Below are 27,474 nucleotides of genomic sequence, written 5' to 3'. Positions count from 1 at the left end.
ATTTCTCTCCTGATTCAGATGAATCCTTGAGTCTAAATTATGGATTTGTTTCTTACAAACATGCAGCTTTTCACTTCACAGGATGTTAACTGATGGAATGGAGTCATATGGCACCCATTCAACTGCAGAGGATCCATTGGTGAGCAAGTGATGTAATGCTAAATTTCTCCAAATCAGTTCCGATGAAGAAATAAACTCTACCCGGATGCCCTACGAGTGAGTAAATTTTCAGCAAATTTTCATTTTTAGGGGAACTATTCCTTTAATAAGGACGATACAGAAAGGACCGTTTTTATCCCATAAGGCCTCTATCTATGTGGCCCTAAAATGTATTTGAACCAGGCCTGTAGCCAGCTATGAGGTCGCAGTGGTCCGGATCCTATTTTTCATGTTCAAAAATAAATTTTGTTCTCTGAATTACAAATTTGCTGTTTAAAACTCCTCATATGAGTGTTTCCATGTATAATTCAGTTTAGACAGTTTGCAAGAATGTTTAGCATCCGTGGTATGAAGATGATCACTGCAAGACGCTGGCGGAGTAAAGGAGGCTTCAGAGAGTTGTGAATGTGGGCATGGGTGCAGTTTAAAGTTGCAGTTTTAGGCCAGTAATATATTTGCCTTTTCTTATTTGCAAAGATTTGAAATAATTTTGGTTTATTTTTAGCAAAGATTTGGCAACACTGCATCGTCGGCACTTAAACTGACACTAATCAGGTTATTGCTGACAGGACAGCATATTCGGTAAACGCAAAAAAAATATCATGATATTATCTGTCAGAAACGGTATCAACACTGTCAGAAACAGTATAACACTAGTACACAGATCTAGAACAAGTAGGTTACAGAATAAAATGAAATAGCCAACACAAACACTAGCCATGAAGAATTCTATGCTATAACACAAAGTTATCATCTATATAGCAATGATTATTAATGAAAACAGTAGCCTATAACAGTAATATGTATTGTTGCATGATTAGTAAACAACTGATAAAATTATCCACCCCAACCTACAGTAAAATATTATCAAATTTTGATGCAATAAATATGGTATAATTTAATATTCTTCATCCCTCCGAAACAGAGAAAACATCTTTCACAAACATCTACAAGTCTGTCTCTTTTAAAGTGTTTAGTGTAGATATTTAATGAGTTGTATTTGTAGGGGTTATTAAAGCACAATTCTTAACCCACCTCAGACCTCACTAAATTTTAAACCCTGGCTATGATTTGAACACTTAAAATGGTATAAATGCTTATCATTCATTACATAATATAGACAATATAAAGATTTAAAATAGGTTTAAAGCCTAACAAACTTCAATCTTGCTTTAATATTTTCTGTTTAATGATCTGATGAATTGACATTCACATATTTTGTGGTTTAAGTTGTGGTTTAAGCATCAAAATAGCTTTTAGGGTCACTGTAAATATATAGGGCCACTAGCCTAAATCTGAGACACTTCTTATCCTTCGTCTCTTCTTTCACTCTTCCTATAGCCCTCTCTGATTTCCCCATTTGCAAGCCAATCTCTGATTTCCTGATCCTGCCTAGAGTGCCACTTTCTTTTAATGGTGCCACAAACTGTGTCAGTGTCTCTTTCAACGCTCTTATAGGTAATTCTCTGAGCTCTTTCAGCAATCTTCAGAGTGAACAAACAATTAAATCATTATAGCATAATGACAAATGCTTATTATGTACACATCAAAGCTACTTGGTTGAAAAGAAATTCATTAAAAATGTATAAACATTCATAAAAGCATTGTGTCTTCTAATATCGTGCATGCAACATGACTAAATGTATTTGTTTCACATGAGCTAATGCATTAGACCAATTTGTTTCTCCATATAACCACTAGACGGCACCAGCTGAGCATTCTCAAGATCATAGTAACATTTTGACTCTATCAGATGCCACCCTGAATTATAATAAAATAAAAGATAAATAAATAAATAAATAAATAAATAAATAAGACACCCTTGCATTTATATCATTTCATGTTTTATATTTAATGACTCAGGAAGAAATTAATTTTCCTTACACCTGGAACACATGAGGTTTTTACTATATTTACAATATCTTATACATGACTGTTTTTGCAGAAATATTTATTAAGTCTAAGAAATAATCAATTATTACGCCAAACTATGGTACTTTTTTCCAGCCTTTTTCTTTTTTCATTAAGATATCAGGACACGTTGATGTCTGAAAAACATCAAAATAAATGTTAATACAGAAATTAAAAACACACAACATAAAAGAGGTGCATTAAAGTCATTACATGTTAGACATGATATGCTCACATTAAACAGATCACAGTTATACATTATATTTAAATATACAATATATATAAACTGTATACATACAAAACCTACTGTCACTCATAAAAATCAGCTCTAGATTATTGTAGCCATCATGAAATGTAGCACATCCTAACCTGAACTGGCAGCATTACTGTAGCAACTAAAGACAACTGTTCTTCATTCAATGTTGACAGTGCTAATAAAAACTAAGTTTGGACAAGCAGTACTTTCTAGAAGCTTGACTTTAACCTCTATTTTGATACAATCTCATTAATGACCCACAGAGGGCTAGCTTACGTGGAGAGTGGCAACATAGATCAATCAAAACCAAATTAAACTGAATCTGTTCCCTGTGCCACGATCAACAGAAACTTCTGCTGAGGTCTGTTTGATCAATGTCACCCTCTCGAGGTCAAGACCGAGCATCTGTTGTTACAAGCTGCTCGGGGACACATTTACTAATGGATCTGCTGTGATTTAGAAGGTAGAGTATGTATATTGCATGTTTTTGTATATATTCTCTGTTTGTGACCAAATCAAAAAGCACCATTGAAGTTTCATTAAAGTGGTTAATTTAACTCATAAGCCTTCTGAAGCTTTGTGAGGGGAACATACTTTACAAATAAAAAATCTTTACATCAGACCCAGCACTCCTCAGCATATTCATAAGAGTTCATGAGACAAATAATGATTCGTGAACAAATCTTTCTTTTGAGTAAAATCTTTCATTTGATTCGGTAACACAACCGGTCTGGACTGCATTTCCCAAAAGCATTGTAAGCATCAAGAGACCTCAGAGATCACTGGTGACATTGGTTTCTATGATCATTTTTGGCTCACAAAGCTTTTGGGAAAGCAGCCATGAATTATTTGTTCACAGATCAGATTGATATGGATCTTGAGTTCACAGTTGCAGCAGTCCTCGAGTTATTAGCTCACTGGAGGGGGCAATTTCTAATGAATAATAGAGAAATTCTGGTTTGTTCATCACTGAAAGCTATCATTTGACTTTTAGTGAAATAGTTGTAAAACCACTTTCAGTTTCTTTCGTCCCACTTTTCTCAGTTGACGGTCTTATATCTTAGCCATGTACATTTCTCTTTCAATTTGGGTCTTAATGGATGAAATTTCTGGTTCTTTGCGAGTGAAGCAATGCCATCAGATGCTTCTTCCTGCCATTTACCAACTGGCCGGTTAGGATTTCGAAATGAGTTGTTTGCATAAACGTTGTTGCACTTTTGCATGCTAACTTTACTTATAATGTTTTAGCTACAAAAGCACACCAATGCAAACTGGATAAGTATCAAGGATAATGGCGAACCACTCAGAACAAAAGTTACAGAAGAAAAAACTTTTTTTGCAAAGCCATGAGGACAGCAATTGCAAACGTACTTTGTCTGATGCCATATTCGTGTTAACATTGTGTCTGACAGTTCGATTTTGTTGGTCACTGGGATTTTTTAACAGTCAAACAAGTATTTTCAAACACTCATCCTTCACTGCAACACAAAAGTTCAAAAGTGTGTACAAAAGTTCAAAACTGTGATAACGCTTCACATCATCTAGTAAGAAAAAGGAAGTGCATAGTGCAGATGTTTGTTAAAATACGCCATCACTTTAATACCCGTTAAAATCCAGCATTTCACTTGTATTTCCTCTACTAAATGCAGCTATTGTGCGTTGCTCTCCAGTGTTTGTACTGTTTTTGTTTGCTTTTCCTGTTTTTTGTTTTTCAAATAAGATCAGTTTTACCAGGGATGACCTGCTGAACATTCGGCAGAACACACCACAAAATCCTTTACTGGATTTTGATTTTTTGGACGTTTTGCTGCACATTGTAGTTGGCGGAGCCGTAGCTCTGGTCAAACGCTACAGGAGGCGTAGGCGGGGGAAGCGAGCCGGCGCGCTTGTGAAGCTCAGACAGTGTGGATTTCAAACGGCGTTGCCTAGCATCCATTTGGCGAATCTCCGCTCACTACCCAACAAAACGGACAAACTCCTTCTGCTCTCGTGGACAAACAAGGATTTTTCTATCTCTGCTGCCCTGTGTTTCACGGAAACCTGGCTAAATGGCGACATACCAGACAGCGCGATTCATCTGCCTAATTTCACGCTGATCAGAGCAGATCACGACGCAGAATCAACGGGGAAATCGTGCGGCGGTGGGGCGTGCTTTTACATCAATGAGAGGTGGTGTACAGATGTAACTGTGTTAAAGAAGAAATCTAGAAATGCTCTTCATTAACTGCAAGCCGTTCTATTCGCCGCGGGAGTTCTGCTCGTTCATTCTCGTGAGTGTCTACATTCCACCGCAAGCACACGTGAGCACAGCTTTACAGAAACTCGCTGATCTGATCACAGACACAGAACAACACCCAGACTCTGTTTTAATCATTCTCGGGGACTTTAATAAAGCAAATCTCTCCCGCGAACTGCCAAAATACAGACAGCACATCACATGTCCCACTAGAGACAGTAATATATTGGATCACTGTTACACAACAATAAAGGATGCATATCACTCGGTTCCACGAGCAGCTTTAGGACTCTCTGTTCACTGTTTGGTTCATCTTATTCCGAGCTACAGGCAGAAACTTAAATCTGCAAAGCCTGTGTTAAGATCTGTTAAAAGATGGACTAATGAAACAGAGCGGGACTTACAAGCCTGTTTCTCTCTCACTGATTGGTCTGTTTTTGAAGCCGCTATGATCGATCTGGACGAGCTCACAGAGACTATAACATCTTATATCAGTTTCTGTGAGGATATGTGCATTCCTAAGAGGACTCATCTAATCTACAACAATGACAAACCATGGTTCACTGCAAAACTCAGACAGCTCCGTCAGGCCAAAGAAGATGCTTACAGAAATACACACTGGAAAAGGAGATCAGAGTGGCAAAGAGGAATTATTCTGACAAGCTAAGGAAAAAATTGTGATCCAGTGATCCTGCATCAGTGTGGAAAGGCATGAAGGACATAATCAGTTACAAGACACCATCCCCCAGCACTGTGGAGAATCAACACCTGGCAGACGACTTTTTATTGTCGTTTTGAAAAAACACCCCACATCCGCCCTGAACACCTCTCCACACAACCATTAACACCTCCAGCAACCCTCCTCTCCCCCACACCTACAATTCAAATCAGCAAAGAAGATGTGTGCCAGGTCTTCAGAAAGAACAAAAGAAGGAAAGCACCAGGCCCAGACGGTGTGTTACCAGCCTGTCTGAAATCCTGTGCTGACCAGCTGGCCCCCATCTTCACACAGATCATCAACAGATCACTGGAGCTGTGTGAAGTCCCCTCATGCTTCAAACGCACCACCATCATCCCCGTTCCAAAGAAACACAAAATTACTGGACTTAATGACTACAGACCTGTGGCTCTAACGTCTGTAGCCATGAAATCATTTGAAAGACTGGTTTTGGCCTTCAGTACTGGTCCAGCCTTCAAGAGAAGACAGGTCTGTGGATTATGCAGTCAACATGGGACTGCACTTCATCCTGAAGCATCTGGACAGACCACGGACTTATGTGAGGATCCTGTTTGTGGACTTCAGCTCCACTTTTAACACCATCATCACAGAAACCCTTCAGAATAAACTAACCTAGCTCTCCGTCCCCACCTCTGTCTGTCAGTGGATCAACAGCTTCCTGACAGACAGACAGCAGTTAGTAAATCTTGGTAAATTCACATCCAGCACCCGCACCATCAGCACTGGAGCTCCTCAGAGCTGCGTACTCTCCCCACTGCTTTTCTCCCTCTACACCAACGACTGCACCTTTAAAGACCCCTCTGTCAAGCTCCTGAAGTTTGCAGATGGCACCACACTGATCGGCCTCATCCAGGACGGTGACGAGTCTGCTTACAGACAGGAGGTTAAGGAGCTGGCTGTCTGGTGCAGTCTTAACAACCTGGAGCTTAATACGCTCAAAACTGTGGAGATGATCATGGAGTTCAGCAGAAACCCCCCTGCTCTCCCCCACTCACCATCATGAACAGCACTGTGACTGCAGTGGAGTCATTCCTGGGCACCACCATCTCCCAGGACCTGAAGTGGGATATTCACATAGACTCCATTGTCAGAAAGGCCCAGCAGAGGTTGTACTTTCTTCGCCAGCTGAGGAAGTTCAATCTGCCACAGGAGCTGCTGAAACAGTTCTACTCCGCCATCATTGAGTCCATCCTCTGCACTTCAATAACTGTCTGGTTCAGCTCAGCCAAATCTGACCTCAGAAGACTACAGAGGGTAGTCTGGACTGCTGAGCGAATCATTGGTACAACCCTCCCCACTCTCCAAGAACTGTACTTATCCAGAGTGAGCAAAAGGGCTGGTAAAATCACTCTGGACCCCTCACATCCAGCACACTCCCTCTTCGAACTGTTACTGTCTGGTCGACGCTACAGAGTTCTGAGCACCAGAACGACCAGACACAGGAACAGTTTCTTCCCTCAGGCAATCCATCTCATGAACACTCAACAATAAACGTGGAACACACAACTATAATACATTATCCATTCACCACACTCACTTATTTTATTTTTATTTTCTCATTTCTAATTTGCACATACTTGACCTGTACATACTTAGTTGTCTATATTATATATTGTGTTTTTGCTGTTTTGTACATTTCCTATTTGGATATTTGTATATTATTCTTTTATTATCTGTGTCCTGTCCTGTTGCTGTCTTTCTGTTGCACTGTGGAGCTTCTGTCACTAAAACAAATTCCTTGTATGTGTAAACATACTTGGCCAATAAAGCTCATTCTGATTCTGATTCTGATTCTAAACATCTGATTGCAATTTATGTTCCCTTTTTGGACAGCATGTGTCCAGTGTGTCATATTCCTCAAGCCAAGACTCATTCAAACAGCTCAACAGGTGATAAAAGACACTTTCAAGCCATTTCAGCATTAGCCTGAATATAAACCAAACATTAACTAATCACGAGATAAAACAGCAGTCGCATAAAAATGACACCATAATCACAATTCCAACCGTTAAGAGCCCAAATGAGCAGGAGAGTCCATTACAGACAATCTTCATTATGAGCAAGACATTCAGTCCCAGGCTGCTCTGAGGGAACCGGGCCATCAAATACGCAGACATTCCTCATCAGCAGGCCTTCCTAAAACCTCATTTCCTTCCGCCCTTTCCGTCTCACCTTCCTCTTTGGGTCCGGTGCTGGCGATGATCCATTTGACCAGGCAGCACCTCATGAGGGCTTTCTGTGTGAATCGAGGCCTCTGCCATTTGCCGCTCTCCTTCTGTCGGCCTCTGCCAGGCTCCACCCCATTAGCTTCACCCAGCAGACTGCCATCCACCACCTTGCCATCCTCCTGGGAGAGAGAAACAGACAATGGCAAAGAGGTTATTTCTTCTCACTCAGCTAATACAATCTTGCTAGGTTTGTGCTTGTGTTAAATCAAATTCTCTTCAACATGAGAATGGCAAATGGCAGAATGTATCGTTCTAATATTACAACGTGATCTTTGACTAAGTGCAAGTACTTCAGAGAAGACACGTAATTGTCCTCAGGGGTGTGAATATTGCATATGTAAACAGGCATTACTGGTTCAAATTCTGTACACAATATCACTCAAACATGAACCGACTTATTCTCTTTTGGGTTCCCGCTTTTATCTGGTTACGACTGCCAACAAAACAAATAGACAGAACTACCTGTAGATTTTCATCTTCTAAAGAAAAAAAAAACTGCTTACAAGGCAGCAAAATAATAGCATTGAAGTATAGCCAAGATTATAAACAACTTTGTGTGGAAAAGATGGCTAAACAGATGCAAAAAATGCAAATGTAAATATTCAGTGTGCAAACGGATGAAGAAAGCTAACCAATCGGTATTCAAAATGCAAATATTATGATGATATCACCAACTGGAATGATTAAAGGTATAGTTCACCCCAAAATGAAAATTCTGTCATTACTTGCATACAGGTTCTTTCTTCTGCTTAACATAAAAGTTGATATTTTGAAGAATGCTGGTAACCAAACTGTTTTAGTTAGGGTTATGGTTGGGGGATGTTGGGATGAAAGAATGGATGAAACGCATTTGTTTGTGTCTCGAATCGCGCTCACGGAAAGTGCTCGAGAAACAGTATCTCTTCCGCGTCTCGGTACGCTTTCAACTTGTTTTTTTTAGTAAGAGCAAGAGACTGTACGACATTCACGTTACATGATTTGGCTGATTTTTATGTAGAGAGCATGACCGCGCACCAAATTAAAATAAATGATCATTCATGTTTTCATAACCGCTGGCCAAATTCAAAAACAAACTAAAATTAAAACATATTTGAGCGCAAGGGGGCCCCCTAGTGTAGGGGGGCCCTACGCAGCTTGCGTATTCTGCTTATATGGAGGATCGGCTCTGTACATTTATCTTCGGGAGGTTGTCATGTTGTTGCAAAGGAGATGTGAATAAATGATGTTTACATCAGTCTATGAATCTAAAATTAGCTTTTGTAGACCTCAGGTTATTTATTTCGGGAAAAACGCACCATACGTCACACAAAATGATAAATTATCATTATCACGTCACACAAAATGATAAATTATCATGCGGCATGTTGCACATATGGAAAACATGGAAAGGTTTCATATCAACCTCTGAATCTTAACCTTAGCCTGCTGCCAAAATACAAAAACTATATGAAAAATATAATGTGCCCTGCCACCAGCCACATGACATCATAACAGAGCACTGGCAGATTATGACATAATCAGAAATTATGTCATAAAATGATCCGTCATTAGAGATTATATCACTCTTTCTTAGAATCCCGTCACATCATAAGAACTAGGGGTTCTTATTATAAATTCAAAATGAGATATAGAGGCAAATTTCCAACATTTTTAACATCTGAGAGTTGAGTCTGTAACATTTCAAACTGGAATAAAATGGTGCTTTGAGCTACATTTTCTCTAACAATGACAAAACTGTATCATAGCAACCATTAAATACCTCTGCCAAAAACAGTTATTATTATTACAATAAAAATGGTAACTTGGTACTAGCCACAACCATCATAAAGTTGGACAGTTAATTCCATATGATTTTTTTTTAGTAACAATAAATACACTAACTTTGGCAGAAAGTATGGAGTTCAATTTATGTTTCCTTCTTGGACAGCCTTCCTCCATTGCTCCATTTTTCAATTAATACCAACTCCAACCAAGAATCATTTCAGCATCTCAACAAGTAATGAAAACCAATTGTTTCTGAAGCCATAGCATTGCTTTGAACAGCAATTTCATAAAGCATATTATTGGTTCACATGGTCATGTGGACACCATGATTACATTTCCCACTGACAGAAGAAATATCTTGTGACAGCACCAATACATACTCACTAGCAAAATAGTTTCTACTGAACGATAAGGTTAACAAATGCACATCAAGCCGACCATTATCTGTTGTTGCTTGTTTATCTAGGTTTGGACAATCCAAAATGAATCGCACACAACAATACAGAGAGAATGTTACTGTTGCAAGAGATCTTAACTATTAATTGCGTAATCTTAACACTTGCTGACATTTCCACTGTTGAAGAACTGCTTTACGTCTTGAAAAAACTAGCGTTGTTTTCTCTCACGCTGCGTGTGATGTGTGAAGATGTTTTATTTTGTTATTAAGAGCGATTGCTTTGAGTTTGCACACTCTGGGCGCTGCTCACTCTTATTGATGGTTTGTGCAAAGCTGAGAGGAACAAATGCATTGCAGAATTTTTTTTTGTCATACTTGGCTACCCAGATACTTGAATACGCAGTATTGGTTTTACAGTACAGTTTTGGAAGAATGGCGCATAATTTTAGGGAAAGAATCTTCATGATTGGGAAAACCTTACCCCATGATTTACTCACCCTGAAGCCATAGTTGAATATGACTTTCTTCTTTCAGATGAATGCAACTGAAGTTATATTAAAAAATGTCCTAGCTCTTCCAAGCTTTATAATGGCTTTAAGGAGTGGTCAAGATTTTGAAGTGCATAAATTCATCATAAAAAGTACTCCAGGCTCCAGGGTGTTAATAAAGACCTTCTGAAGTAAATCAATGCATTTGTGTAAGAATAATATCCATATTTATAAACCGTAATCCTTAGCTTCCGCTAACTGACATATGCACATTCACGGGAAAGTGGCGTTCCAGTGAGAATAAGTTAGTCTCGCGAGAAAAAAAGTTTTGTTTACAGGAAAGGAAAACCAGAAAACCACCAAAATCCTCCAACATCTTTCTTTACAAATCCTCGTTTTGTACTTCTAATTCGTGTTTTGCTACGCCTACGTCATTCGCTGGAATGCCACTCTCTCGTGAATGTGCATACGTCAGTTAGCAGAGCCTAGGGATTATGGTTTATAAATACAGTTATGTGAAAAAGTGTTGGCCCCCTTCCTGATTTAATGACAAAGTGTTGTGTTTACTTGTGTTATCTTTGATTAACATTTAAATTTGTTTGATGATCTGAAACATTAAAGTGTGACAAACATGCAAAAAAATAAAAAATCAGGAAGGGGGCCAACACTTTTTCACACCACTGTATATTATTCTTACACAAATGCATTGATTCATTTCAGAAGGCCTTTATTAATCCCCCGAGCTGTGTGGAGTACTTTTTATAATGGATGGATGCACTTTATTTTGCTTCAAAATCTCATCCCCCATTCACTGCCATTATAAAGCTTGGAAGAGCCGGGACATTTTTCAATATAACTTTGATTGTATTCATCTGAAAGGAGAAAGTCATATACACCTATAGGATGGCTTGAAGATGAGTAAATCTTGGGGCAGTTTTCAGTTTCACTATCCCTTTAAAAGAAATTACGCTGTTTGAGAACTGCAAAAAGACATTTCAAAAACAAATTACTGTAAAACAAAAAAAAGTATTTAAATACTGTAAAATCAACCAGCATCCGTCTGTAGTCTGATTCATGTCAGAGAATCTTATCTACATCTCAGGCCATGTTAGAGTACTGTAACTGTGATCAGGCAGCAAGGGGAAGTAGCCCTGTGGGACGTCTCCTTATCAGTCAAGACTTAAAGGTAATGTTCTCTCAAGCTACCTTGGTAGAAAAGATTTCAGGCCCTCACTAGCGACGACTCTGGCTCTGAACCAATTCATACACATTATCACATTACCATTATCATATTGTGCTGCAGCAGTAAGCTATTTTCAGTGAATGTGCAAGGCATCCGATTTATTAGCCGCTAAATAACTAGAAGCTGCAGTATGTTGTAAACCTCTTGTTTATAATTGCAAAAATACATTAAAATACATAAGAAATAACAGTCAGTGTATTTTGTATAGGTAAAATAACTGCAAGTGAATACACTGGAAATCTATAACACTAAAAATTAATAAATTAGCAGCAAATCATCATATATGATTTCTGAAACTGAAGACTGGAGTAATAATGCTGAAAATTCAGATTTGCCATCACAGGAATAAATTATATATATATATTACACTAGAAAACGATCACTCTAAATTTCAAGAATGTTTCACAATATTACTGTTTTTATTGTTTGATCAAATAAATGCAGCCTTTGGGAGCATAGGGGACTTACAAAATCATTAAATAGTCTTACAAACCCCAAACTTTTGAGTATGTTCACACTTCACATAATAGCAAAGTAAACTGAATTAAACAGCAATGTGCACCACTTGCAGTCACCATTAAAGAATATTTCTTATGGCAGAATAGTGACTGGAAGAGCCTGTAATTGGGCTACATAAAAATGAACACACTGTTTTATTCCCAGAAGACTTTTGCTAGGTGAAGAAAGAGCAAGTGAGGAGTCATATGACCATTTGAACAACTGAATGGGAAAAGGTGGCATTTCAAAGCCCCTGTGAGTTATTTCAGCTCATTGCAGAATAACCTGCATTGGAACCAACAAAACCTGGACTGGAGCAAACACATACAGAATGGTATGTGGTAATTTGGTGGTGGAAGCGGTTCCAGATTATTCCAGTACAATTTAACCTCTGCCTCCAGTGACTACTTCATGGTGAACAGCTGTCACCATCACGCTTTAAAAACCAGGACAGGTCTAGTTTACTAAAGGAATCCCCCGACACGTACTGTACTTCACCTCGTTCCTGCACTGTAGAGCACTCGTTCGTCTTTTGGCACTCAATTATTCAGACTCTAACTCTATAAAAACCCCATCAATAAAAGATCGGCAGAGAGCGAGAGAGTAGGAAACTATAGGACAAAAGCCTCCTTTACATGCATACACAAAAGTATGGCAGGTAGAGTTTGGAGAGCCGCCTCGCTCTTCATAAACTCACAAAGAAGCCCGTCATCATCCTGAGAGGGCTTTTATAGAGATAAACACAGACATTGATTTGGCTCTGAGGGAGAGGTTGGTTTAGGCCACGCTGTAAATGCTGAGCAGCATGAGCCGGGTCGAAACACAATCGCTAGAAGCGGAGCTAAATACCAGGTGAGAGAGAGACTGTCAAAGAAAATGACACATCAGTCAGCCGCTGCGGTGAGACGCTGGAAAAGGGGGGGCGTTCAATCCTGACAGTGAGCGTAATCGGCTAAATTAAAAACGGAAGAGCCACTGCTCTCATCACATAAAGTCTAAGAAGGCTGAATTAAAAGTGTCGTCAGGATTAATGGCTGGGTTTCTGATAAGAATGGCAAATTATTATATTAGAACGACTTTGAATTAGAATAAAGAGACACATTTGCATCATATTTGTTCTGCTGAATTAATACATAAAACGATTCAGACCTTTCCCATCTGGTAAGAAAGCCAATCTAACAGACAGCATGCAAACGTGTCGATTTTCTTAAATATGTTCTTTCTTTTGCAATTTTGTGCACAAGAGCTTGTTGATATAGGCAAGGCAAGTTTATTTATATAGCACATTTCATACACAGTGGTAATTCAAAGTGCTTTACATAAAAGAAAGTGAAATAGACATTAAAAATCAATAAAAACATGGAAATAAAAATAATAAAAACAAGGAATTTTAAAATGATATAGAAATTGATTTAAAATAAATTTTAAGAAAATGATTATACTTAAAATTCATTGCAGTCAGTTCGGACATATAGCACAGTGCTCATTCAACAAGTGCACAGTTAAACAGATGAGTTTTGAGTCTTGATTTAAATGTGGCTAATGTTTTAGCACATCTGTTCTCTTCTGGAAGCTGGTTCCAACTGCGGGCTGCATAATAGCTAAAAGCAGACTCCCCTTGTTTTGTGTGAACCCTTGGTATTTCTAACTAACTCGATCCTAATGACCTGAGTGGTCTGTTCGGTTTATATTCAGTGAGCATATCAGCAATATATTTAGGTCCTGGGCCATTGAGTGACTTATAAACAAGTAAAAGTACTTTAAAATCAATCCTAAATGTAACTGGAAGCCAGTGTAAGGACCTGAGGACTGGTGTGATATGCTCAGATTTTCTGGTTCTAGTCAATGTGTCAATGGGGCCGTAGTCATTTGGAGATAAGGCTAGGTAAATCTGGGTTTCATCAGCATAGCTGTGATAGGCAATTTGGTTCTTCCTCATTATCTGACTTAGTGGGAGCATACACAGGCTAAACAAGAGCGGTGCAAGAATTGAGCCTTGTGGGACTCCACGTCATGGCCGTCCACTTAGACTTATGCTCTCCTACATAATAACCTCTCCCTTCTAAGTATGACCTGAACCATTTGAGTGCCATCCCAGAAAGCCCGACCCAGTTTTCCAGTCTCTCTAGAAGTATGTTATGATCGACAGTGTCAAACGCAGCACTAAGATCTAGTAGTACCAGCACTGATATTTTGCCAGAATCAGAATTGACGCGAATATCATTTATTATCTTAATGAGTGCTGTCTCTGTGCGGTGATGTGCTCGGAAACCAGATTGAAAATTGTCCAGGTATCCATTTGAGTTTAAGTAGTTGTTCAGCTGATTAAAAACTACATTTTCAATAATCTTACCTATGAAAGGAAGATTTGATATGGGTCTATAGTTGCTCAACATGGTGTTATCAAGATTGCGCTTTTTCAGAAAGGGCTTAACAACTGCAGTTAACCAAAATTCCATACGTTTACATTACTAACCAAAATTCCTCAATATCAGTATTTTCAGTGTTTGATCATACATACATTCATAAGTTTGGGGTCAGTAAGATTTTTAAATGTTTGAAACAAGTTCTCATGCACACCATGGATGCATTTATTTGATCAAAACAGTAAAAACAGTCATTTTGGAGAATAATATTACAATTTAACTCTTATATTATATATAAATATATTTTAAAATGTTATTTATTCCTGTGATGGTATACAAGCTGAATTTTCAGCATCATTACTCCAGGCTTCAGTGTCACATGATTATTCAGAAATTATTACAATACGCTGATTTGCTGCTCAAGAAACATTTCATTTTATCATTGTTTAAAACAGTTGCCCTGTTTAACATTTTCTTTAATAAAAATGAATAAAAAGTTATTTTAAAATAACATTATAGAAAAATTAGAAATAAAATCTTTTATTACATTATAAGCTTATCACTTTTGATTAATTTAACGCAGAGGTCTTCAACCCTGTTCCTGGGGACCCACTATCCTGAAGAGTTTAGCTACAACCATAATCAAACACACCTATCAAGCTCCTCTAGACTGCTTGAAAATTGCAGGCAGGTGTGCTGAAGCCAGTTGGAAATAAACTTTCCAGGAGAGTGGGTCCCCAAGAGCAGGGTTGAAGACCTCTGATTTAACGCATCCTTGCTGAATAAAACTATTCCTTTCTTTAAAAAAATCTTACTGACCAAACCTTATATATATTGTGACGAGTTGGCTGCCTCCCCCTTATTATCAGCACCACCCCGTCCCTTATTCGCCGCCCTTCACCAGGCTCCTGACGGGAGTGGGTGTGTGAGAGAGGAGGGGCGCTGAAACAGCCAGGGCTGGCAGCGTGTGATGAGGCGCACCTGATCAGAATAGAGCCTCATCACTGCCGCTGTTTAAATGCCTAGCGCGCCTCTCCTCGAGAGACCGGTCTCTTCCCCGTGCATGCACGCTGGTGTCCTCGTGGGTCCAGGAAGGGAGCGTCGAGGAGAGACCGAGTTCTGCACCCGCGAGACGGCTGACAGGCCAGGATGCCGGGCCGTATAACCCCCGGAAGGGCCGCGGGACAAAGGAGGATGAAACGAGACAGGGGTAGCTGCAGCCTGGAGCAATGCGCGTGCTGAAAGGAGGCGTTCCGAAAGGTGAATCAGTACAACAAAATCTACCCCTAACCCTACCCCCACACCCTGACAGACAGCTTTGTCGACCAATCATTAAGACCTTTCTCCACGCCCCTACCTTTTGGCACGCCCTAACCTTTCGCCACGCCCATTGCTCAAGCCTGCAGTTATCCCTACTTGGACGAAACCGCTAAATGAAGCTGCCGCCCCTCGCGCCCCAGACCCACTATGGGGAGCACGTGCGACTGCCGGACTCCGCCCCTTACCTGGACCCTTCCTTTCAGAACACTGCCCTCCTTAACAAACCCCGCAGCACGACGAGGACACCAGACCCCATATTTATTTTTGGACACTTTAACCCCTTTTGGACACTTTATTTTATGTTGTTTAATAAAAGCCTCTCCGAGGCCTGATGCCACACCCACTGTAGTGTGTATTAAAATCACTGTGAATGTATTTCTGAATTATTCAAAAAGCCATCCGGTCAGCGCCTAGTAATGATTGTTATTACGGTTTGGCAACATTTTACAACCACATAGTCATGCCAATAAAGCTCATTTGAATTTGACAGGAGACAAATTATCAAGAGAGGCGAACGCATAAAGAAAATGTGTGGGCCATTCAGAGCTTTTAGTAGCTCCATCCACTCAGTTCATTTTTTCCCAAACCTTCCCATGATGCCTCAGTCATGGGATAATCGTAATACTACTTGCCAATGATAATCTCTCTCGATCCCTCTAATTGACCCAGCACTGTCTGCCTCGCTCTTCATCTCCACACACACACACACACACACACACTATTCAGTTCACACATGCTGTCAAGCACAGGCATGCGTATGGGTACGCACACACACACACACACACGCTTTAATTCCACACCAATTATTGATCTAGCAGCATATGAGGGTGCCGTCGACCACTGGAAACGGACAATGCAGAATACGCCCCAGTGCAAACGAGAGGACAAGATGAAAGCAGCAGTAGGAGGATCCACATTTGTTTTCCATAAGGGACCGAAGCAAGGGATGAAAAATACAGAGAAAAGAGGGAAGCAAAGAGAGTAATGTAAACGTTCTGACCAAACACTCCCACCACGCTGAGATATAAATAGAAAAAGAGAGATAGTGTGAGAGAAAGAGAGAGAGAGGAGCAGCATAACAGATATAGAGTAAAATAAGGGGGAAAAAATCCACCACTGGATTTTGTTCTTAGATACACTGATGCCAATTAGCATAATGAGCACAGAAATACAATAAAGACAAGGGAAGACAGAGCGGAGGAGTGAAGAAAACAGATGAAGGAGGAAATGATGGAGAGAATGGAGGGTTATTGGAAGATATAGAGATGATATGAAACCATTTTGGAAGGGGGAAAATTTGCATAGCTATTTCTGTGCATTTCATCGGGGAGGGAGAGAAAGTAAGAGAGTGAAAGAGAGAAAGAGCAGGGGGAGAAAAAGAGAGAGGAATGAGAAAGAAAGAGCAACAGTGAGTGAAAAGACTCGATGACACAAGCGGAGGAAAAAATAAATTCACAAATTCATCAAAAGCTAATTTAATGCAGACTAAAGTAAACAAAAGGCAATGTGTGAAGTTCACAATGTGCTTTACTCCTCTATTGTGCCTATATTTGAGAACATTCATCCTCTCTTCAAGATAAATGTAACAGCCATTTAATGCATTTTAATATACTTGTCTTTGTTCTTTCTTAAAAGGGGGAACCAAAATGAGAAAAATCCCATGAAGTCATTTACACTGTAACCGATTTTTAGTATTTTACTGTAATATGTACAGTAAGATACTGTAAAATGTATATACAGCATTTTACTGTAAACTGAAAAGGATTGTGGGAAAATATGTATATTTTACAATAAACTACTGTAAATTTACAGTAGTGAACCTGCCTGTGAAAAAACTGACCAATGGCAAGGGATATTTCTTATTTACAGGTGCATCTCAGTAAATTAGAATGTCGTGAAAAAGTTCATTTTTTCTTGTAAGTTATTTCAAAAAGTGAAACTTTCATAAATTTTAAATTTATTGCATGTAAAGTAAAACATTTCAATAGTTTTTGTTTTAATATTGATGATTAGACCTTACAGTATTGCCCTCCACAAAGAGGGTAAGTCACAGAGGGTCATTACTGAAAGGTGTGGCTGTTTACAGAGTGCTGTATCAAAGCATATTAAATGCAAAGTTGACTGGAAGGAAGAATTTGGGTAGGAAAAGGTGCACAAGCAACAGGGATGACTGCAAGCTTGAGAATACGGTCAAGCAAAGCTGATTCAAACACTTGTGAGAGCTTCACAAGGAGTGGACTGAAGCTGGAGTCAGTGCATCAAGAGTCACCACGCTCAGACGTCTTCAGGAAAAGGGCTACCAAGCCACTTCTGAACCAGAGACAACGTCAGAAGTGTCTTACCTGGGCTAAAGAGAAAAAGAACTGGACTGTTGCTCAGTGGTCCAAAGTCCTCTTTTCAGATAAAAGTAAATTTTGCATTTCATTTGGAAATCAAGGTCCCAGAGTCTGAAGGAAGAGTGGAGAGGCACAGAATCCATGTTGCTTGAAGTCCAGTGTGAAGTTTCCACAGTCAGTGATGATTTGGGCTGCCATGCCATCTGCTGGTGTTGGTCCACTGTTTTTTCTGAAGTCCACAGTCAAAGCAGCCATCTACCAGGAAATTTTAGAGCACTTCATGCTTCCTTCTGCTGACAAGCTTTATGGAGATGCTGATTTAATTTTCCAGTAGGACTTGGCACCTGCCCACACTGCCAAAGGTACCAAAAGCTGGTTCAATGACCATGGTGTTACTGTGCTTGATTGGCCAGCAAACTCGCCTGACCTGAACCCCATAGAGAATCTATGGGGTATTGTCAAGAGGAAGATGAGAGACACCAGACCCAACAATGCAGATGACCTGAAGGCCGCTATCAAAGCAACCTAGTGTCACATGTCTGTATGTTGAGTTTCTGTTTTGACCTAGTTATTGCCTGTCTCGTTAAGTTCATCATTATCACCTGCATGTTGTTTATTAATTATCCCATTAGCCCCTGTGTTCTTAAGTCCTGAGTTCTCCCCAGTTCTGTGCCAGTTATTGTTTGATGCTATGTGTGTTGCGACTACCCTGAGTTATTCCCTTCTATTTGTGTGGATTATAATATTAAAAGACTTTATTTTGGATTCCCTATTCTCCGTGAAGTTTATTCTACCAGAGACCGTAACACCTGAGCTTCCATACCACCTCAGCAGTGCCACAAACTGATCACCTCCATGCCACGCTTAATTGAGGCAGTAATTAAAGCAAAAGGAGCCCCTACCAAGTATTGAGTACATAACAGTAAATGAACATACTTTCCAGAAGGCCAACAATTCACTAAAAATTGTTTTTTTTATTGGCCTTATGAAGTATTCTAATTTGTTGAATTGGTGGGGTTTTGTTAAATGTGAGCCTAAATCATCACAATTAAAAGAACCAAAGACTTAAACTACTTCAGTCTGTGTGCATTGAATTTAATACATGAGTTTCACAATTTGAGTTGAATTACTATAATAAGTTAACTTTTCCATGACATTCTAATTTATTGAGATGCACCTGTACTGTTTGGTGGAAGCAGCGGTAAAAGGACAAAAGAGAAACGTTGTACTGTTAACTGGACAAAAAGGTTAGTATATTATTTCTGTTTTATGCAAAACTGAGATATTTTAAGATGTTTTAACTTGTTAACAGCAAACTAACATTATTCATTGTGTCCTTTTTCATGTTGGGAGATACACACACACACACTAGCATGGTCTATGAGTGTCAGGGCAACAAAATTCAATAAACAAGAAGTTAATATTAAGTGATTTAAATTGTGAAGAAAATATTGTCTTTTTGCTCTATTTTGCAAAAATGTTCTAAACAAAGCCATGTTGTGCGTCTCTGCACACAACAGTGTTTCATTACTGAATGAATTTACCTTTTTTGAATGCCTTGAATCAGTGATTCACTGATCCATTCATAAAAACAGTTTCTTCATTCCTGAATGAATCAGAAGTTTTTAATGAATTTATTGAATAAATGATTCAATGGCTCAGTCATTAAGACAGTGGCTTGCTGCCACCTACTGGTACTGGTTTCAGTCTCATTTTTAAAAGTATCATTCTATTTTTATTTCTATTATTACATTTTTGTGTTCAATTTTTTTGTTTATATTTAAAACATTAATTTTCTAATATTATTTATGCAGTTTGTAAGTGCAAATTATAATTAATTATACTTGTCGCTTTAAAAAAATGAAGCCACTTAGCCAGTGTAAATTTTCAGCATAGCCTGTTTTATTTGACTTGTAACCCGTGTATTCTGATACATAAATTAATGTTTCTGGGCTAAGCCCCGGATATCCACTCACCCTAGAACCGCCCCTGGAATCAAACCCATTAATTCAGCATTCTAGCACTTTCCTCTAAAATGGTGCTTTAATAATTTGAATGTGATGGATTATCAACTAATTATGTACATTCCCTTGTAGGTGCGTTCAGATGTAGTATATAATGTTTTAATTAACATTAAAGTGCATACAGCACCAAGTTTGTATTATTTCATTTTATTAACACTACCAGTCAAAAGATTTTCAATGTTTTTAAAGAAGCCACTTCTGCTCACCAAGCCTGCATTTATTTGATCCAAAGTACAGCAAAAACAGTACAATTTTGAAATATTTTTTATTTAAAATACCCCAACCCTATTTTTCTATTCGAATATATTTTAAAAATGTAATTTATTCCTGTCATCAAAGCTGAATTTATAAATTACTCCAGTCTTCACAGTGTCCCCTGATCCTTTAGAAATCATTGTTATATTCTGATTTGCTGCTCAAAAAAAAAAAACCTATTATTATTATTATTACGCTGAAAACAGTTGAGTCTAATTTTAATTTTTATCAGGTTTCCTTGATAAATAGAAAGGTCAGAAGAACAGTATTTATCTGAAATAGAAATCTTTTGTGTCATTATAAATGTCTTTATCTTCACTTTTGATCAATTTAAACCATCCTTGTTAAATAATGTTATTGTGTATAATGTTATAAAATCTTTTCTTTTTTTTCAGATAAATGTTGATCTTTGGATCTTTCTATGCATCAAAGAATCCTGAAAAAACCTGTACTCAGGTGTTTTAAATATTTATAATAATAATAATAATAATAATAATATTTTTATAATAATAATAATAATAATAAATGTTTATCAGTATATTAGAATGATTTCTGAAGGATCATGTGACACTGAAGACTGGAGTAATGATGTTGAAAATTTCGTTTTGATCACAGGAATAAATAAAATTTTAAAATATATTCAAATAGCAGTTATTTTCAATTGTAAAAATATTTCACAGTATTACTGCTTTTGCTGTATTTTGGATCAAATAGATGCAGGCTTGGTGAGCAGAAGAGAATTCTTTAAAAACATTAAAAATCGAACTGTTCAAAAACTTTTGACTGTTAGTGTACTTTCTTGTTTTTGCTTTTCAGTATGTGTGTTTTGCCATGATACAAAGTGCCCAGGGGACTTTTTTTTCAGCTAGTTCATCGTAAAGATCAACACTTGTAATTTGCACTTTTAAAAATAAATTTTCAACAATTAAAAATAATATTATTAGAACTAATGCTCATGAGTTATTGTGATTTTTATGGGGTTGGGGTGGTAAAAATCATGGATTACAGTGCTGTACCACAATTTGATTATTTTTTACAGGTAATTTTTTTTTAATTACATGAAAATAAACACTACAGCACTGATACTGTAAATGAAAATACAGTAATTATACTGAAAATGAAAATACGCTTAATACTGTAATTGAAAATACAGTAAAGCCATTATTATACTGTAAATGCAATTACAGTAATAATACTGTAACCATTTCTACAGTAACTTACTGGCATCCAGCTGCCAGTAAGTTACTGTAAAATTTACAGCAATCTTTTTACAGTGTAGGGATCAGAATATACAGGCATTTTTGACTTGCCAAATAAGCGGCAACCTAACAACATCCTGGTAACCAAGTGACCACATAGCAACACACATAGCATTACTCAGAGCACAATCTCATAGTACATTTGAAAGACTGAGATGAAGCAGTTTTTATTTTTATTTTTTAATTATTTTTATTATGCAATTAAAGAATGTGACAATGTTTACATGTACCAAATAGAGAACCCCATAGATCAAACATATAAGAGAAGAAAAAAACAAAAAACAGAACACTAAGTAAAGAAGGTGACAATATTTACATGTGCCAAAATGCAGAGAAACAGACAAATAAACATATATACTGATGACCAACATGACAAGTCCGTTCTGATCAACCCCCCCCCCCCCCCCCCCCCCCCCCCCCCCATATTTGCATTCATATGTCTGTGAGTATACGTGTGTGTGTGTGTGTGTGCACGCATGTGTCTGTAATTGTGTCTAGGGTTGGGGAAGAAAGCATACAACAGAAATAGCATCATAATACAGTAGATTGATAACAGATATAAGTTTGTATTGTCTAAATTGATTATGTATATATCGCCTAGTAAACAAACTGATGGAGAATTTGGGATGTGACATCCCATAGTGACGGATAGTGATTCAGTGACTTTTTACCAAAAATGTATAATTGGGGTACAATACCAAAGGGCGTGAACATAAGTATCATTTTGTGTGCAATGTGTACATGTTTCTGAAGTGAATCCCATTTTAAACAATTTCTGTCCGGTTAAGTGAATTATATGAAGTACCTTATAGTGTATAAATTGCAAGTTGGCATTTTTTGTCCAGAAAACGGCATCCGGAGCAATAGATAGGTCTGATTCCCATTTAGCATGTGGTAAACTTAATGTGTTGTCTGATTTTAATATCATTCTGTATATTTTGAAGAGTAGTTTTTTTGAGGACGATATATTAATTAACTCTGAGATTAAAGGTGAAAGTTCTAGATTAATGGTTCGAATGTTGATTTTTGATTGGATAGATGATTTGATTTGTACATATTTAAAAAAACTATTACTCTCGATGCCGTATTCCTGGACCAAATATGAAAATGAGGCCAGATTATTTCTATGAAAGATGTGTTGGAGTTGTGTTATGCTCTTTTCTGACCATGTGTGTAAATTAAGTGTTTTTATATTAACTGTATAATCTGGATTATTCCAAATGGAGGTGTATTTAGATGGTACAAGAGGAGTGTTTGTGATTTGTTGAAATTTCCACCAGGCTGTCAGAGCTGCTGCTATAGTTGGTGCTTTAAAACAGGAGCGTTTTTTGATTGTCTGACTATAGAATGGTAAATCTGAAATTAGAATATCCTTACAAATTGTTTGTTCAATATCTAGCCATATGTTTTCTGATGAGTTTGGGTGAATCCATTTGTATATTGAAGCTGATTAGCCAGAGAGTAGTGGTAGAAATGTGGTGCTTCCAATCCTCCTTGTGTTTTTGGTTTCTGTAAAGTAGCTAGTTTAATTCTTGGAGTCTTATTTTTCCAGTAAGATTTGATAATAATTGAGTCTAAAGATTTAAACCAGGTGAGGGAGGGTTGTGTTGGGATCATTGAGAATAAATAGTTTCGTTTAGGGAGTATAGTCATTTTGATTATTGATATTCTGCCCATAATGGACAATGATAAATTCATCCAGCGTTGAATATCATCATTTATTGTTTTGATTAATGGGGTAAAATTAAGGCTAACCAGCTCCAGATAAAGCAGTTTTTAAAGGATTAGTTTACTGCAGAATAAAGATTTCCTGATGATCTACTCACCCCCAGTCATCTAAGATGTTCATGTCTTTCTTCAGTTGAAAAGAAATTCTATATACTTTTGCCAACCTGGTCTCATAAAAATACGTACCTCTGTGCACTTTCTGTGCGACACCGTTTTACGTACCTTACTGCACGTTTCGCCTCAGTTTCAAAGAGAAATGTCCATTGAGTGGCGCTCAAACACAGGTTAAATACGTGAACCCTGGCACGTTTTTATTATGTTGATATAGGTACCTATTGCTGTGTTTTTATTATGTTGCTACAGGTACGTACTGCGGTGGTTCAGAATTCAAATATCCGGGGTCTGTCCCTAAAAGTTAATGCTCTATCGTGTTGGAAATATGCCCTACACCAAACCCAACCCTAAACCTACCCGATAGTGTTAACAAATGCAAAACTGGTATAAAAACGTATTTGTTGATGCAACCGTGCCATTTCAACTTCCTTTTATGCCGATTTGAACTGTTTTGTTGAACCGTAGTTACACAGGATTCGAACCGGATCTCCTCTCCTCTACAAAAACAAGCATTTCGTCTATGAAAACCCATAGATACGAGGCTGGATATGTGTGATGCTAACATTCAAAAGCATCAGTTTTCAATTCTCCCATCATATTAATATGGTTTTGAAGTCGTAATATGATATTCTTAAAGTAATTGTGTGAAAAATACGCTTTATTAATCAAAACTCTGTAAATTTGTGTGAAAAGGAGTAAAAGGTGTCGGGGTTTTACTGCCTCTAGTGTTTGTTTCTTTAGGAAACTGAAACTGCAGTAATATGTAGTTATTGGTACGTATTTCGGGTCTCTCTAAAAAGTGCACCCAGGTACGTAAATGCCATGAGACTAGGTTGCGTCTTGCACTAGCCCGACTTCACGCGTTACGTAATCACATTGGAAAGGTGCAAAGAAAGTCAAGCGCCTTTTTTAAAAAGTAAAACAACAATGTCAGACGATTTTGAAGTTGGAGGAGAAAATGAGATGGAGTTTTTTGCCCTACCTTAACTTTTTGAACTGAAGAACACAGAAAATGAACTAATCACGCATTACTTTTCCAACGTCATTACGTAATGCGTGAAGTTCTGAATGCGCATTGCAGAGCTAGTGCAAGATGAGAATTTGTGGTTAAAAAGTATAGAATTTTTATTTTTTTTTTAAATAACCAATCGTTTCACAAGATAAGACCCTTGTTCCTCAGATGGGATCATGAAGAGCCCTTTGAAGCTGCACTGAAACTACAATTTGGACCTGTTAGGTGTTATTCAGTCCACTACATGGAGAAAAATCCTGGAATGTTTTCCTCAAAAACCTTAATTACTTTTAGACATGAACTTCTTGGATGATAGGTGTCTGAGTAAATTATCAGGAATTTTTTAATCTGGAAGTGAACTAATCTTTTAAGCACCATAAGCACCACTTTTATTGGCATCTATATGGTTCAGTAAAGAACCTTTAACATCCATGGAAAACTTTCCATTGGACAAAAGGTTCTTTATAGTCAAAAATATTCTTTAGATTATAAAACATTCTTCACACTAATTATTAAAAAGGTTATTTGGGAACTCAATTCAGCTACATATCAACATAATCCGTTCTTGAACAAGATGTCAACAGCAACTTGAGTTATGGTGGCATATTTAGTCATTTTGCATATTTGGCAGCATATTTGTTCAATGAAATGCTCTTTTGCACTAGAATGCTATTTGCTCTCACTACAATGAACCAAAAACACGAGTCAGTGCATGGGTGTGAACAAAAACATTCTCTTAAAAAATTAATTCAAGAGCTCTAATTTGTTCAGAAACAATAATAGCAATGTGCTGGGAACCACCCACAACAACCTACCAACATGGCTGCAAGTTGCACACCTCATTTCATTTTCTTTAGAAAACAAAAAAAATATATATTCATCCTTTACACTTTTACTCAACTTCACACACATTCCAGTCACCCCTTCATTCAACATATTTACAAATACACAAAGCATGTCCTTGTTTAGCATTTAATGCCAGGGAAGCAGACAGAGGCAGGACTGTATAATTAAAGCCCGAGGGAGACGCTTTTATTCAGAGGAAAGGGAAGATTCCTGCATTAGATCAGGTACAGGGTCACCATTAAAAAACATGAACTGAACAACTTCAGAATCCCACACACAAATACACAGACACATTTAAAAACAGTGTTTCTGTAACTCAAACAGTAAAGCATGGCTCTAGCAACACCAAGGTCAGGGTTTGATTCCCAGGGAATACCTTGGAGGCAAATTATTTTAGTAAATGTAAAAGATGCAATCCACCACAAACTAAGTTTAGAATAGGGTACTGAATATTGTGCAGTATATACAGTATAGCCTACTATTTTTAAAAACATTGCATGTGAGTGGATTATGAATGCATGGTTGATAATTCTGATTCTGTTACATTGAAAATGGAAGGTGCAGTCGAGCGAATGACAAATACGGTTGTTCACTGCACATTTTTGCTTATGTATAAGCTCTTTAGGGTATTGTAAGCACACAAAACATTAGCATACTGTGCACACTGCAAAAATAGTAAAAGTAGTACAGTAGTATGCTATTCTGAACAAAAACCTAAGACACTGCTCTTTAACCTCCTGTTGTAACCAGTGCTTAGTATTGACCACATATAGATTAAATGCTGGGTAAATCTACATAATTAATGAGAGTGGAGCCACACATGTGCTGGGAAGGAGGACCCGCTGGATAAGACCATGTGCTCCATTAAAACACCATCAAACATGCATAACGCTCTCTGCCTTTGAGTCTGCTTCCATGAGCAGAACGACAGTTAAGTCTAAGAGCATGTGAGAGGTTTCCTTTTCCTTTCTCTGATGATATAATCAATTATAACATCTTCATCACCAGTGTTCCTTGGTCCAATGTTGTTGTATAGAAGGAAATAGTAATGTTACAAAAGCAAAAATTAATATCTACATTCATTCATTTTCTACAAAGAGAAACTGATTGACCTACGATACAAACTGAGAAATTGACTGAGCTACCATGAGTTCTTTTTTTCATCACATTTAATATCCAATGAACTAGTGGAAAAACTACATTACCCATAATTCTGAAAAGATCTCCTTCAATCAGACAGGTCGTTGTTACCACGGAACCACATTTACAACCCAAATTCCGGAAATGATGGGACGTTTTTTCAATTTGAATAAAATGAAAACTAAAAGACTTTCAAATCACATGAGCCAATATTTTAGTCGTAATAGAACATGGAGAACAAATGTTTAAACTGAGAAATTTTACACTTATCCACTAAATGAGCTCATTTCAAATTTGATGCCTGCTACAGGTCTCAAAAAAAGTTGGCACGGGGAAACAAAGGGCTGAAAAAGCAAGAACTTTTGAAAAGATTCAGCTGGGAGAACATCTAGCAACTAATTAAGTTAATTGGCATCAGGTCTGTAACATGATTAGATATAAAAGGGATGTCTTAAGCCCTATTCGGACAGTAATTGTTTCTCATGTGGACGCAAGTAACTTTCACCATATACAGGGGGTAGTTGGTGATTTTAATGTCCGAATGGCCGTCCGAATCCAAGACGTCTGTGTTTTTCTCTCACCACCCCCGTAAAAATCCCCGGCTGAATTACCTACTGTTTTTTGACAAACACCAAAGTTGTGTGGTAATTTAATTGCCGTCCGAATCCACATCTCTGAGTTTACGAGAAGAAATCGATTCAAAATTCAGTGTTTAAACCCTTTTTGAGAACTCCCGAACACTGTACGTCGGTGCATAAATATTTATTTCTGAAATGCTGGAAAGTATTTAAAAGAACAATACTTTAAGACTTCTCCACCACAGAGAGTGAGAGCAGAAAGAGAAGAAAAGCACCTACAAATTCGAAATGGGTCTTTATTATGGCAGCAGCAGGTAGCCTATGCAATACAATTTTAAAATGTGTAGGCCTATTATAAACAGATATACATCACATATAATTATATACAACTATAGCGGGTCTATTTTCCTATTTTTAAACAGGAGATTTCAATTATCAAATAATAAATCAGATTATGCTTGGAATAATAAGAATACCTTTATATAATAAGCATTTTAAAATACATTTTACACAATAATACATTTGTAAATAAAATGAATTTCATGCGACAATCATGCGACTGGCCATGTGAGCAGCG

At 37.7% G+C, this 27,474-nt stretch overlaps 1 protein-coding gene across 2 annotated transcripts in view; it reads right to left on the bottom strand.

Moving 5' to 3' along the window:
• Window positions 1–27,474, bottom strand: part of kcnip3a (Kv channel interacting protein 3a, calsenilin) — a 68,028-nt gene that overhangs the window by 24,754 nt on the left and 15,800 nt on the right. For both annotated transcript variants that reach the window (XM_079383345.1, XM_079383344.1), the window contains exon 2: window positions 7,474–7,648. Coding sequence is in view for 1 of the 2 variants with exons in the window: in XM_079383344.1 (XP_079239470.1) it covers window positions 7,474–7,648 (175 nt within the window). In the remaining variant the exon portion in view is untranslated. The remainder of the gene's footprint in view (window positions 1–7,473; window positions 7,649–27,474) is intronic.

Source organism: Barbus barbus, assembly GCF_936440315.1.
Source record: "Barbus barbus genome assembly, chromosome: 28".
Classification (NCBI taxonomy): Eukaryota; Metazoa; Chordata; class Actinopteri; order Cypriniformes; family Cyprinidae; genus Barbus; species Barbus barbus.
This window is presented reverse-complemented; position numbering and strand designations above follow the sequence as displayed.